At 39.1% G+C, this 13,375-nt stretch overlaps 1 protein-coding gene across 1 annotated transcript in view; it reads right to left on the bottom strand.

The window, feature by feature from the left end:
* Positions 1-13,375, bottom strand: part of GRIN3A (glutamate receptor, ionotropic, N-methyl-D-aspartate 3A) — a 121,908-nt gene that overhangs the window by 37,131 nt on the left and 71,402 nt on the right. The window contains exon 2 of the mRNA XM_009322537.1: positions 5,471-6,075. Coding sequence (XP_009320812.1) covers positions 5,471-6,075 — 605 coding nt within the window. The remainder of the gene's footprint in view (positions 1-5,470; positions 6,076-13,375) is intronic.

The raw sequence follows: 13,375 nt of genomic DNA, 5'->3' as shown, positions 1-13,375 counted from the left end.
AGAGAATAGATTGGGGATGCTGCTGAACACCTGGATCATTAATAGCTTTCCTATGGCACGATGAACAAGCCACTTACTTAATTTATGACTGAAGTACTTGGGAATGCTCTCCTACACATTATCTAATATAAATGAAAACTCTTCAGGAAAGATATTCTTTTTACTTACTAGAAAAAATGAGTGAGAGAACACCAATTTTTTCAGTTACCTTTGCCTCATAAATTAATGAAACATAGATTAGTTCTAAACTGAACTCACCAGATCTGTAGTCAGTTTCCTAGATAAAAATATGTATGAAAATGGAAGAGTGGAAATTATGTATGAAATGTCCTTCCAAGAAAAATCCTATAATCTCAGTAAGATCTAGCTTACATAAGAGAGGCTACTGAAGTGCTGTCAACAGCTTTCAAGCACTCTGAAGTGAACCAATCTGTATTTGAAAAAGCAAATTCGGCATTGGTAAATCGCTGTTAGCCACTTCAGAATGAAGAAAGGGACTCAGTGAAAGATGGTTGCCCTAGGACAGTCAGTTTTAATTCTTACAAAAAAAAAAGAAGTTTCTTAAAATATCTGCAAAAGTAATGTTCTTAAAAGTGCAATTTTGACATTGTAGCAGATCTCATGAAGTGTGCCAGTTTTGCACTGCACATTTTGCATTGAGATTTCTGGGCTTTTACTCTTCCAGATATTCACAATAAAGTTAAGTATTTCCTTTGTATTGTGTGGCAACATTTGCTAGTAGTTGTCCTCCCTGTATGTTGAATTCAGCTTCTGGTAACTCATTATCAAAAAGGCTAAAATGACATGGACAAAGGAGCAGGGAACTGAGCAGGAAATAAGTGTTATAAGGAGAAAATCCTTTTTAATGTAAAGACCATGACCAGCTGAACTGCACTCCATTAATAAGAAAGCTGCTATGCATTTTGCAGGGGCTGTGGAGGGACCCTATTAAGACTGTATAAGTCTTAGTATGGTGATTCCACTAAGAACAACTGAGTTAGATTGCTGTTAATATGATGTAAGCTAAGTCAGGCACATATTTTTTCAATAAGAGGCATTCAGAAGACAGACTATCTAGTTGTCATAGTAGAATATAACACCTCACATTAGTTCTGGGAATTGGATGAAAGCAAGTCTTGAAAGAAGTATAAAGGCTATAGCTGTCATTCCAGCCTCAATAAACAAGACATAAACTTTAAGTAGTGTTAATTGTTTATCAATAGTTAGAGCAGATAAAAAATAACCTTAAATTGATTTGAAAAGGATAAATCCACAGCAAGTGTGTGTGCATGCTTACTTCTGCCCGGTCTCTACCCTTTGTTTTGATGACTTTTCATGATTTTTGATGGAGTTTCAGCAGTTAAAACTCTGGGCTGAGTATGTCTCAAGATCATATCAGCAAAGGGTAAATTTTTGTTCCCAGCAAAGGGTAAATTTACAAAACTAAATAATATAGTTTTGAGTGTGGTTGTGTGTCTGACAGCCTTCTCTGAGATGGCTTCAAAGTTCTTCTTATGCAGTCTATTTTGAGTAGGTTGAGTTTCGAGAAAGATGATACAGCCAATACTGTCAAAAGCAATTGACCGGTACATGTGTTAACTTGGGCCTGAAAATTATGCCTAAAAATGCACATAGGTGTTTATACATGGGACAGACATATAACTGTGGTTCTCATTTTTAAAATCCTTTACCACTTAGTCTCGTGTTAGCTAAATGATACTATAACTTTATAAATCAGTGGTGACTGCCACTATTTGACTAGTCCTTTCCTCCTACCCTGTGTTCCATGTTTGATGGCGTACTTGCATGTTTGTGCATGTAAACTCTACTATCAAGACAAAGTTTATCGGGGCAGGCAATCTTAAGCACTAAAGAAAGGTCTGTGTGCCCGTAAACTTAGCTGGTTTTTAATCTTTCCTTCTCAGTCTTTGTAAAAGATTGTGCAACTTCTTCCTTACAAGCCTTGCTGGGCATATACGCCGAAGCCATCACTATGGCAATAACAGTAAAACCATTGCATGTGTAGATAGGTTTGTATGTAAAATTTTGAAAAAATTGTTTAAGTGTGGAAAATAGTGTTAACAGTTCACAAAATGCCAAAATTGAGGGAGACAAGTCCTCAGATAGAATATGCTAGGAAAGTTCTGATGAATTTGGCTCCACATTGCTACTACAGCACAACTTGTATATCAGAATGCTGCAGACCGGGTACTTTGGGAGCAGATGAAGCTATGGAATAATGCATTAGATTTATTTTCTGCAGGTAGGATGAGAACAGTGGAATTTATGCACTGTGTTCTCTGACTTTCACTGCAGAAATAAGTGTGCCCATGAGGGTGAATCGAGCCCTCTGTACCTGTCCTATGCTTGAATTGTGTTAGAAGCTGTTACCTGAGAGATTTAGTAGCATTTAAATGTATGACCTCACTACCTTATCAAGTTAGTGGCTTACTTTTGCAGCTGATGTGCATGTTCTATATTTTTGGTAGTGACAGGACATTAATCAAAACAAATGAGGGGAACCATGTGGGAGATACATTTTAACAACACTTTGTTTTATACGTGAGAGGCTATGGCTGCTAATCATTTGCATACGCTGTATGCAGCCCTGGTGAAACTCATGCCAGGGACTTCACGAAAAAACTCCCTTACTCAATAACTTTAGGAAATAGATAAGAAGATCTGAATACATTATTTAAGCCAGCAATCTCTAGTTGAGTCTTTGGGAATTACAAGTGCTGAGTATTGCATAGACACATTGGCAGTATCTGAGCAATATCTTTTCAGTAGGGCTACTGACAGATTTGTATGGAAAGATGATATGTACAAATTTCAGAACGTGAAGGGCCGGATCCTCAAGTCTGACAGCTGAATGAATATCCTTGATGCTATGTCAGTATGTGTGAGCTGATGATCACACTGATAGCCTGTGATAGCTGTATCAAAGCTTTACTAGTGTCACTTCAGTTTGACCAATGAGTCCAAAGTGTGTCATTTGCTCATTTCAGCTTTATTTGTTTTTCATGTGCTTTGTTGTAAGAACTGCTCATTAGAGCTTTAGCAGTACTACCATACTCCAGCAGCGATATCTTTGTAGTACCTTTAAGAATGATTTAATGAAATGATTTCATTTTCTTTCAAGCTTGATGGCTTGGTCATTCCACATCTTTCTTGGAAAGTTTACTGGAGGCAAGAATGAGAATGGGCAAGCAAATAGCAGGCTGCTGAAATTACCCAGGAAGGAGAGTTAAAGCTGTAAGACTAATTAAAGCTATGAGACAAGATGAGGCTTTGAAATTTTAATGCCTTGTTCCGTCAACAAGGATGCTCCCATGATCAGGCAGGAATAGATCGAGGAATCGATCCCATTGTAGGAAGAATGAAGGATGGAGACTTACAACAGTATAATATTCAGGGGTTTGTACATCTATATCCATATCAATATCCATATCCATACAGATAAAAGCATACTTTGCCATGAACCAGATCTTGGTCTTGTTCACAATTGTTATTCTGCTCTTGGATGTCATTTAAATGCCTCCACAGCCAATGTATAAGTGCAGTGTTGGCAATGAAAGCTCAGGTGTCAGCTGTGGCAGCTTGTGGGACTGCTGTTTAACTACACACTGCAAGTTAAGGCAGGCAAAGCTCTGTGCCACTGTGCCTTCTCCATCCCCGCCCACCGCAGCTCCAAAGCTACCTATCAAGACAGATGGGTTCATTCAGACAGGAAAACGCTCACGTTAGTAAACACTCAATTAAGCATCAGATAAAAGCTTCATTTTTGGAGGTGTACCACTTGCCTAAAAGCACTCGTGCAGTGGACAAGGTTGGTCACAGTTAAGCCACTCATCAGTGCTTCATGCCTGAGAAATTATTGGTACCGCTCAGAGTTAATAGTTATGCTGCTAACTCAAATACACCAGTACTGGCCATCAGGTATCTGTCTGACCTATACACTATAAAAACAGCTGCAGTGATTCGGGACAAGGGTTTATCTAATGTTATTTTGTCTTTAATAAGGTCCACAGGCAGATGCCTAGGGAAAAAAAGGCTAAGCATATGATACTTTTTTCTTTTCCACAATATCCTTACTGAGATGAAGGGACAAGAAATTTCATAGATGTGAAATTGAATATTGTCTCCCAAAATATAACAAAAGTTAGAGCAGTCACTGCTCATGAGAGAGCTAATAGTTTTCTGTACAAAGCAATGATGAAGAAATACTTTGCAGGATACTTTTAAGAGCTTTAATTTTGCTTTCCTTTTTCTTTGTCCCTTCCTTAACCCTCAAAAAGTCTGTTCGTAAAACTACTGTCCTCAAACATTTGTTACTTTAAGAAGCCTCTCGCTGAGTTTTACTGTTCAGGGACTTAAGTATGGTCTAGTTAAAATACCCAGAATAACGAGACAAAATTAACATCACAAGTCAGTGGGGATATTGCAAGCCAGTGCAGCATTTATTCCCAAGCCTTGTTTCACTCTTTGGAAACAAGGGGGTTTTGACCCCTAAGTTATGCATGAGTGCTGACTAAGGAACTGTTAGGGTCTCAAATGGTTGTGTTTTGAGCGGTGCTGTTACCACATTATTGTGAAGACACATCTCAGATACCATTTCAAAAAAAGTTGCAAACATACAAAAAGCTTCAAGAACTTTTATCCCAACTCCATCCAACAAAATCTGTAGGCTGAAAACCAGGTGTAATGGGGGAAAACATGCAACAGTCACTGGATGTAAACCCGCTGATGAATTCACATACTTAGAAAGGACCTTTTTGTTTGTTTTCAAAAAGAACCATGCAATTTTTCCTCTCATATGTTAAAAACCAGAATATTTCTAGACATGAATCCCCAAGTGGTTTTGGGAATAACTTCAGTATAGTGATGTGCAGTGGTCTACAGGAATAGTTTTAGCAGAAGCTGAAAGAGAAGCCTCCCGCACCAAGCAAGAGAGAGAGCACTTGGTAGTTTTGAGTGCTCTCACCAGCAGCAGTGGCTTCTGAGGTGGTCAAGGTGCATCTTTTTTGTTTCTTTTCCATGGAAGCATACTAGCAAGGGCTACACATCTGCTTTTATACTCTCTGATTGCTTTTTGTATTCTCTCAGGTATCTGAAAACCTCAGAGCATTTGACACTAGCCCTGACTTTTCCCTCATATGCATAAACATAAATACAACACACTTTCAGACCATAGTCTGTAACCTAGCCTATGTTTACTATGTGATCTCTGCTTCTGTGGAACAGTGTCTTCTTCCACCACTGGCTTAATCTCCCTCTGTGGCTAAGTTTAAGTTTCATTATTTGCCCAGAAGTAATGAAGCAGGAGGAAATACTGAAACAAATATGTGTATGAGGGAGGGTTAACAGCATGGTAGCTAAGCTACTGAGAAGGGTGGGGAGGGGGAGGAAAATTATTTTTCTTGTATACCACAAATATTAGCTACAAAAAAGAAAAAAAGGAAAAACTTACTTTGACAAATACTGCCCTGAAGTGATATTCCTTTCATCTGTGTCCATGCAATTCGTTGTACTTGGAATAAGAGCTAGTTCAGGTTGAATCATGGTGGCTGCTGCCACAGCTCTTGCTACCAGCTCCATTGCATCCTGTACGTAATGCTCAAAGACTGCCTGTGTTGTCTTGCCATGAGCGATGAGACCGAGCGGCAAACCTTCTGTCTGCAGTTCTTCCACGTTCTGTGAATCCCCAATAATCCAGTGAAGTTCTGGAGGCATCACACCAAACCGGGTGGTTATTTCAAAAATCCTCCGTGTTTTTTCCATGTCACATCCAAACATCACCATGGTAGACGTTGTGTCTTTGATGTTCTCCAGGTAAAACTGTAAGTAGTTCAGAAGGTCACTGGCTGAAGTGAGGTTTGCTGTGATGTTTATAATGGATCCCAGATGGAACTTGGAGCTCTGTTGTGTGAGGAAGAGAAAATCTGTGATGTTCCACTCCTGCTGGCATAGCATCAGGCTGAAATTAAACCAGTTGTTCATCGCAAGGATTGAGAAAGTGACGTCAGCGTCAGAACTCAGTGAGTTTTCTAAACTCATCTGCAGGTGAAGGGGATTCTGTAGTTAAAAATATGGAAGACAACTGATCAGAAATATGCTGGACCCAAAGTTAATGAGTTTGCTTAATTTTTATTCACTCATTTAGTTCAAAGTAATCACCTGTCAACCAAGAGAACTGTATGAGAAACAGAGAAACTTATACTCACCCAGCTTAAATGGACTGTGATTCACGGGCTTCCTCGGCTAGAGTTTGAGTCAACTTCAGTAGTCACTAATGAGTCTGTTTCCAAGAATTTGTATTTCTTTCAAGCCATTTGTACTTTTGGATTTCTTGGTGTTCTCAAGCAAAGATTTCCCTGCTCTCCTAACAGTGGTATGAGAAGGTATGCCCTTACTGTTAAGGTTCAACCCTGGTGTTAATGTTCAAATTCAATGGATGCTGACAAGTTCCTTGGTAAACAATAAGAAAAATAAAGGAGACCCCTCAGTTCTTTTTATTATCTCTTTTTTTTTGGCAGTTGGGGGCTTTTTTTACACAGACACATGAGTAGCCTAATTAAACGGATCACAGTCTACAATCAATGCACATCATGTACTGCCAATAAAACACGAGAAGATTGATTCTTTGGTAAAGGACAAGTTATTGAACACACAAGAGGCTAAGATATGCAGACCGTGATTTCTGAGCTGGAAAATATTCAATAAATAAACATTCTATACACATTTTTTCCCCATCATTGATGGTATAACAGAACTTAACCCATTACGTTTCCCAACACCGTTGCCCTTGGCTTTATCTTTTCCAGAAAAGGAGGAAGGATGTGAGGCTTATTCGTCTGTTCTCTTAAGGTAAATATTTCTTCCTTTCTTATTATTTGATCCATAAATACTTTTCCCTTACTTTTATTCCTCCCCCTTCCCTGGTCCCAAAAATAAAGTTAAATTTTATCTACAAATTTAGTAAGGAAGAAAAAAATTAAAGAATCCAAGCAATTTCTGGCATTCTGCTACAAAATAAATCTCTGCTCTACCAAAATGTTTCTATCAGGCCTTCAGCCAGCACATTATATACTGTTCCAACTTTTGATTTCAGCTGAGAACTTGACAGTCTTCAGTGTAGCTTAGCTAAAAAAGTTATTTTACTTTACACTGGCATTTGATTCCAGCCATGAGACTGTTCAAAAAATGTGAATTATGATGCCTGTTTCAGTGCATCTTTTGGTTTGTGAGATCTTTGTTGTGACGTTAATGTCAACATTTGTCTGTATTCATGCCCCCTCAAATTACATCTTCTACACAGGTACCTGAATTTTATCTTTCTGTCCATTGAGTTACTAAACTCTTAAAGTCTGTTCTTCATTCTCTCATGTTTTCAGTAGTTAACATGTATTATATATAAGAGGGATCAAAGCTTTACTGTGTTTAAAGTTGGTATAAAATGCTGTCATTTTGATTTTAATACTATTTTACTGTTCATTATAGGCTCCAGTTTGCATGGATCTTAGAAATGTCATTCTGAATTTGGAATAATACAATAATCGCTCAATTTGCACTAGTTTTACTAAAATAAAACCCTGAGGTCTCCAATACAGATGTAAGGGGTGGAATGAGAAAAAAAAACCTGAAGAGCTAAACACCATTTATAAGCAGCAAGCTTTCATTGTGTTAATTTGCATTTACATGAACTCATCATCTGTTTTCCAGAGCAGATCATTTAAATTCAGAGCTTGATAAAGAGAATACTGTAATTGAAGATGCTCTCAGTTCTTTTTGTTATCTCTTGGTTTTCGCACCCGTGGCCTTTTTTTACACAGACACATGAATAAGCTAATTAAATAGATCACTGTCCACAATCAATGCACATCATGTACTGCCAATAAGACACAACAGGATTGACTCTTTGATTAAGGACAACTTACAGAACACACAACAAGTTAAGCTGTGCAGACTCTGTGAGTTCTATGCTGGAAAACATTGCCTACTAATTAAAATACATGATTAGTTCAGAAAAAAAAAAGCATTGTGTACAATATCTGGGTTTGGGAAGCTGATTTGAACAAATTAGTCTCTGCAAGCTGAATCATAACAAACTTTTTTCCTGAGGTTATGAGATGATCAGGTAAATTAACTTGTTTGTCTCTCACTGCAAACAGAAGGGAGAAGAAAGGATTTTCTTTGTGTCCTCTCTGTCCAAGATCAAGTAAAAGTATGAACACTTTTTACACGATGATCTGCCTCCAATCAGCACAACTTTGCAAGCCTATTGGCTTAGTTAATTTGAGTATTGGAGAAGAAATGAGTTATTCAGTATACATAGAACATTTTGCATATATAAATGATAGCACACAACCTGACCATACCTGTATGAGGAAGAGCAAATGTCTTCAGTATATTCAGTAGCATAACAGCCCAAGCATAGTACTATCGCTATTACAGTATAGGTGCAGGTATAACAAAAAATCTATTGGATGCAGAAAAACAACCATGCACTGATGAGTGATAGAAATTAGCAATAACAGCTGTGTCCATACTGTTGAATCAAACAGCCCCAGGAAACAAAACTTCAGCATTTGTACTGCTTAGTTTGTCCCTGGACTGGGTTTGGCGCATGCCAATTAGCTTTCTCATCCCATACACTGGCAGTTTGGGTCCTAGCACATTTTGAGGATCACTCCCAGTAGGCAGTATGGATAAGACTCCATGAGAGCTGGCTCTGCATCTTACCCAGCAGGTTTAGATCTTTGAACATCTTTATGTCCTCATGCTAAATCCAGTGCATATGCATAATTTCACATATGCAAGACTGCTTCTGCTTGTCTACAGCACAGTTCTTCCAATATTAAAACACTTTGAACTGGTAAAGATACACAAAAGGTAAAAATCACACCTTAGGGTCACTGGGCATTACACTGGGCCCAGAGCAAACACAGCACCAAGTACACATAGTCCAGAGAAAGTGAAACTCTGCCTCAGGGCCAGAAAACTGGACATAATTTTGCTCAGCAGTGCAGGTGAAGGCAATTTCCACCTGACTTGGTATTCTTAGGTGCTGGGCTGGACTCTCCTACAGCAGTGCAACTATAGGCTTAGTCCTCAGGAGCTCTAGCATTCGTCCCTGTTCTATGTGCAATATACTTGGATGTGGTAATATGGTGCAACAGACTGTTCTTGTACTGAGACACTGCTCCTTCACTGAACGGAGATGGCTTGGGGATAACCTGGCTTAGACTGAGCCTGTGTTTAAAAGTGCTTCTTGGTGTGAAACCACCTGTGCTTCAGCTGTCACTTTCAAAAGCCCACAGGTGCATCTATGTGAGCACTTACCACCACTGTGATTTATTACTTGCTAAATTCCCTGTTAATGTGCTTGAAAGGTAAATGTTCAGCCCTGAAAAAGTAGCAAACACAGTCTCTTTTCTTCATTAAGTGTATTGGGACTGCAAACCTGTTTTCAGAATTTTTCTGATACAATAATATACATAAAATTCAGTCACTAGGTGTTTGTCTTCTGCTAAACTTCCAGCTAATTCTCAGCCCACCATGCAAACATCCCTGTAGACGCTGGGGAGGAATTAATGTTTGCTTTGTACTGGGTCTCAGGGAAGGGGATACTTGATGGGCCACGGTGTTTCACAGCTCAACCAAGAACTCTCTCTGGCTTCATCTAGTGAGTGGTTAGTTGACTTCACCAGTTTTATATGCAGAAGAAGATCCTTTTAGGAAAGGATGTAGAGATGTTTGGAGATGTCTGGATTTAATACCGTCTTAATTTTATTTTGAAAGGTTTATTTGTAGGATGCAGTTGAACATATAGGCCCTGAAAAAAATTACACAGAAGCCACATGTCAGTATACATCCTTTGATACTATAGTGTTCTTAATGCTTTTACATATTTTTATTGATTTGTCTTTCTTTAAAATAAACAATTACTGCTTTTCAATGAGAAACTTCAAAAATTGTTTTTTCAGTCATTCAGTAGCAATCACTGAGACTGCATAATTTCATAGCAAAGGCTTTTGACAACTTAAATTGATAGTTTAGATGTGTATAACTTTGTACTTGTCATGGAACAGAAGATTTATGAGATAGTATCAGTGTATTGAACTGTGCCCATCCATCCTTATTAAAGTTCTTAGGCAAACTCCATTACCTCACCTTGGAAATTAGTAAAGTTTGACTATTTCAGTTAAACTGTCAATTAAAGCTCATATGGAAATTCAATTGCTTTGTTTAAATTTGTCTTTAAGCTGTCATTAAAGATGATATGACTTGCATCAATTTTTCTTCAAATTATACAGAGAATTAAACCTCATTTGAATAATGTCAATTGTGATCTATTTTTAATAATGTGTTTGCATTTACATAGTGTCACTAGCAAAAACATTTTCTGTGTCTATGAGAGCTTAACTTTTTATTGCACGTCATTAACTCCTGTTTTATAAACCAGCCATGATCAACTGACTTCAGTTTTTACTGGGTAAAAAACAGGCGTAGAATCCTTAATTTCTGACTAATCACCTTCAGATCAGATAACAACAGTCTATCCACTGACTTTCAGTGGGCTTTGGACCAAGCCATTCATGCAATATTAAGCTTTACATGGTCTGATGTGTTTCGCTCCCATACATCAGCAGAGACTGTAACTACTTATTTGCTTTTTGTATCCCAACTAGAGCAGTTTTACAGTTTCATTGCCTGAGACACCTGAGATGATAGCAGGTTCATTCAACAACTGAAACATGATTTGCATTTCATTAATGCAGTATTTTTCAGGCCTGCATTTCAGTAGTCTGTAGACACATCCTTAGCCCTTGTAAATCTTTTGAGCACAAATGCCTGGAGCTGGACTGACTTACACCCTGAAGGACCTGGCCATTTAACTCTTCAACCAAATTTGTAATGCTAATTAGGCATGATCACAGTGACATTTTATTTGACATTATGATAGCTTCGTTAGCAGAGTTAAAAGCACATATGTGAATATAGGAAAATATATTTGGTTCTGCATGTTAGGGAGTGTTTCGATTGTCTAGAGCTCAATGATTGTGATGATGATACGGTCAAGTGTTTATGGGTAAGGATGAGGGGGAAGGCCAACGAGGCAGATATCCTGCTGGGAGTCTGTTATAGACCACCCAACCAGGATGAAGAGGTGGATGAAGCATTCTACAAGCAGAAATAATGGAGCATACAGTGGTTATTCTGAAACTAGTGTAAAAGACTCTTCCATGAATTAGCCATTCATGTACTTGGGTGACTACTGAAGTTGATATACTTTTTCTGGGGTTTTTTTGAGATGAATATTTGGTTGCTGCTCAACTGAAATCTAACCAAGCAAGTATGCTGGCTACATATACATTACAAGGGGAAGTCCAGACCAGAACGGAAATGCAGTGCTATAGCTATGAGTGACGGAAAATCTCAAGTTAGCTTGCAATTCTTAGACAGATATAGTCATAACTAGGTTACTTTTCTCCTATTAATTAAAAGTTTTGTTCTTTTTCCTGGGTGTTTTTTATGGACTGCTGATAACCACAGCAAATTATATCATGGTGGAAATGCTAATAAAGGAGGTGGCTATTCCCTTTTTGATTTCTGGAGTGTCATTCAAAACGTTCGAAGAACTGAAGACAGCCTCTTTTTTTGTCCTGCCTAAATATAAGGAGTAGAAGCTCTGCATTCCACAGATACTCTCTAACAATTTCCAGAAATCCATTATTCATTAAATGTTACACCTAATTTTTGGTCTCTTATTTTGCAATGTTATCCTTCACCGTCAAAAACTTAGTATCACTTACATAAAGGTTATTTTAGAGGCTTCCATTACACAGAATCACATTAGCAATCCAAACCATTTCTTCTCTGTGCACAGACTTCCAGCCAGGACAATATTATTAAAATGCAGAAGTTACAGTATTTCTCTTCAACTTTATTTGCCTTTTAACGGTCCTGGTAAAGTACTGTTTCATTTGTAAATGCTTCCCATCATGAAAATGGAATATATCAACACTAAATTGTCTTGACTCAGCTGGCTTGGGTACACTTGCAGCAACATCTGTCTCAGCTTGTAGTGCTCACCCAAGACAGTAAGTAGCACAGGGGCAAGCCTGTGCCGAATGTTGTACTGTAACAGCTACATTTCTCTGAGGACCCACACTAGTTAGTTTTAAGTTAGGGTTCACACAGCTTTACGAATCAGGCATTTGGCTGCAGAAGAGGGAAGCTTCAGAGTCTATGATACTAATTACCACAATGTGATTATAATCTCAGGGTTCAGGGCAGACTCAGTTCCAAGTAATGGCATTATACCTACGCAGCTTACAGTTTCTTTTGTAAATCAGTGAGCATCTATGAAAACATTTGCAACATTTATTGTATAACCTCTCTGTAAAGTCTAATGTAGGCTTATTCAGCACTTGTTAGACCACATCTAGATACCACATCCAGTGTTGGGCCCCACAGTACAAGAACCCTGATAAAGTAGCGTGAGTTCAGCAGAATTCCACCAGGACAGTCAGTGGCTGGAGCACCTGCCCTGTGAGGAGAAGCTGAGGGAAGGGGGCTCCTTCGGTCTGGAGGAGAGTTGGCTTTGGGAGCACCTAACAGCATCCTGCCACTACCTGTGGGAAAGGTATTAAGGAGGCGGAACCAGACTCTTCAAAGCAGCGCATGGCAGGAGGACGAGAGACAAGGAACATAAACTGAAGCAAGAGAGGTTCTGACTGGATATAAAGTACATTTTTTTTCCCATGAGGACAGTCAGGCACTGGAACAGGCTGCTTAGAAAGGTTGTTCTATCTTAGCCTTGGAGCTTGTCAAGAACCGACTGGATAGATCCTTGAGCAACCTGGTCTGAGCTTATAGGTGACCCTGCTTTGAGCAGAAGGTTGAACTATAGACTTCCTGAGGCCTCTTCCAATCCAAGTTATCCTATGATCTTGTTTGTTCACATTTGTTGAAATTATTAATTCCTACATGTATCACAAGACAGGTTTTCAGTGAAGTGGTCTTTAGTTTGATCCACCACTGAGAGGCAACGCCACTGCCCAATAACCCTCGTGGCCCAAGGTCGGTTTGCCAGAATGGAAGATTCCCAGGAGACTGTGGATCACAGTCTCATCACTGAGGAATGAGACTAGGGGTGTTGGTCGACAGCCGGCTGAACATGAGCCGGCAGTGTGCCCAGGTGGCCAAGAAGGCCAATGGCATCCTGGCCTGTATCAGAACTAGTGTGGCCAGCAGGAGGAGGGAAGTGATCGTGCCCCTGTACTCGGCACTGGTGAGGCCGCACCTCGAATACTGTGTTCAGTTTTGGGCCCCTCACTACAAGAAGGACGTTGAGGTGCTGGAGCGTGTC

The sequence above is a fragment of the Pygoscelis adeliae genome, unplaced genomic scaffold (genome assembly GCF_000699105.1).
Source record: "Pygoscelis adeliae isolate BGI_AS28 unplaced genomic scaffold, ASM69910v1 Scaffold64, whole genome shotgun sequence".
Classification (NCBI taxonomy): Eukaryota; Metazoa; Chordata; class Aves; order Sphenisciformes; family Spheniscidae; genus Pygoscelis; species Pygoscelis adeliae.
The sequence above is the reverse complement of the archived record's forward strand: the minus strand, read 5'-3'. Positions and strand labels throughout refer to the sequence as shown.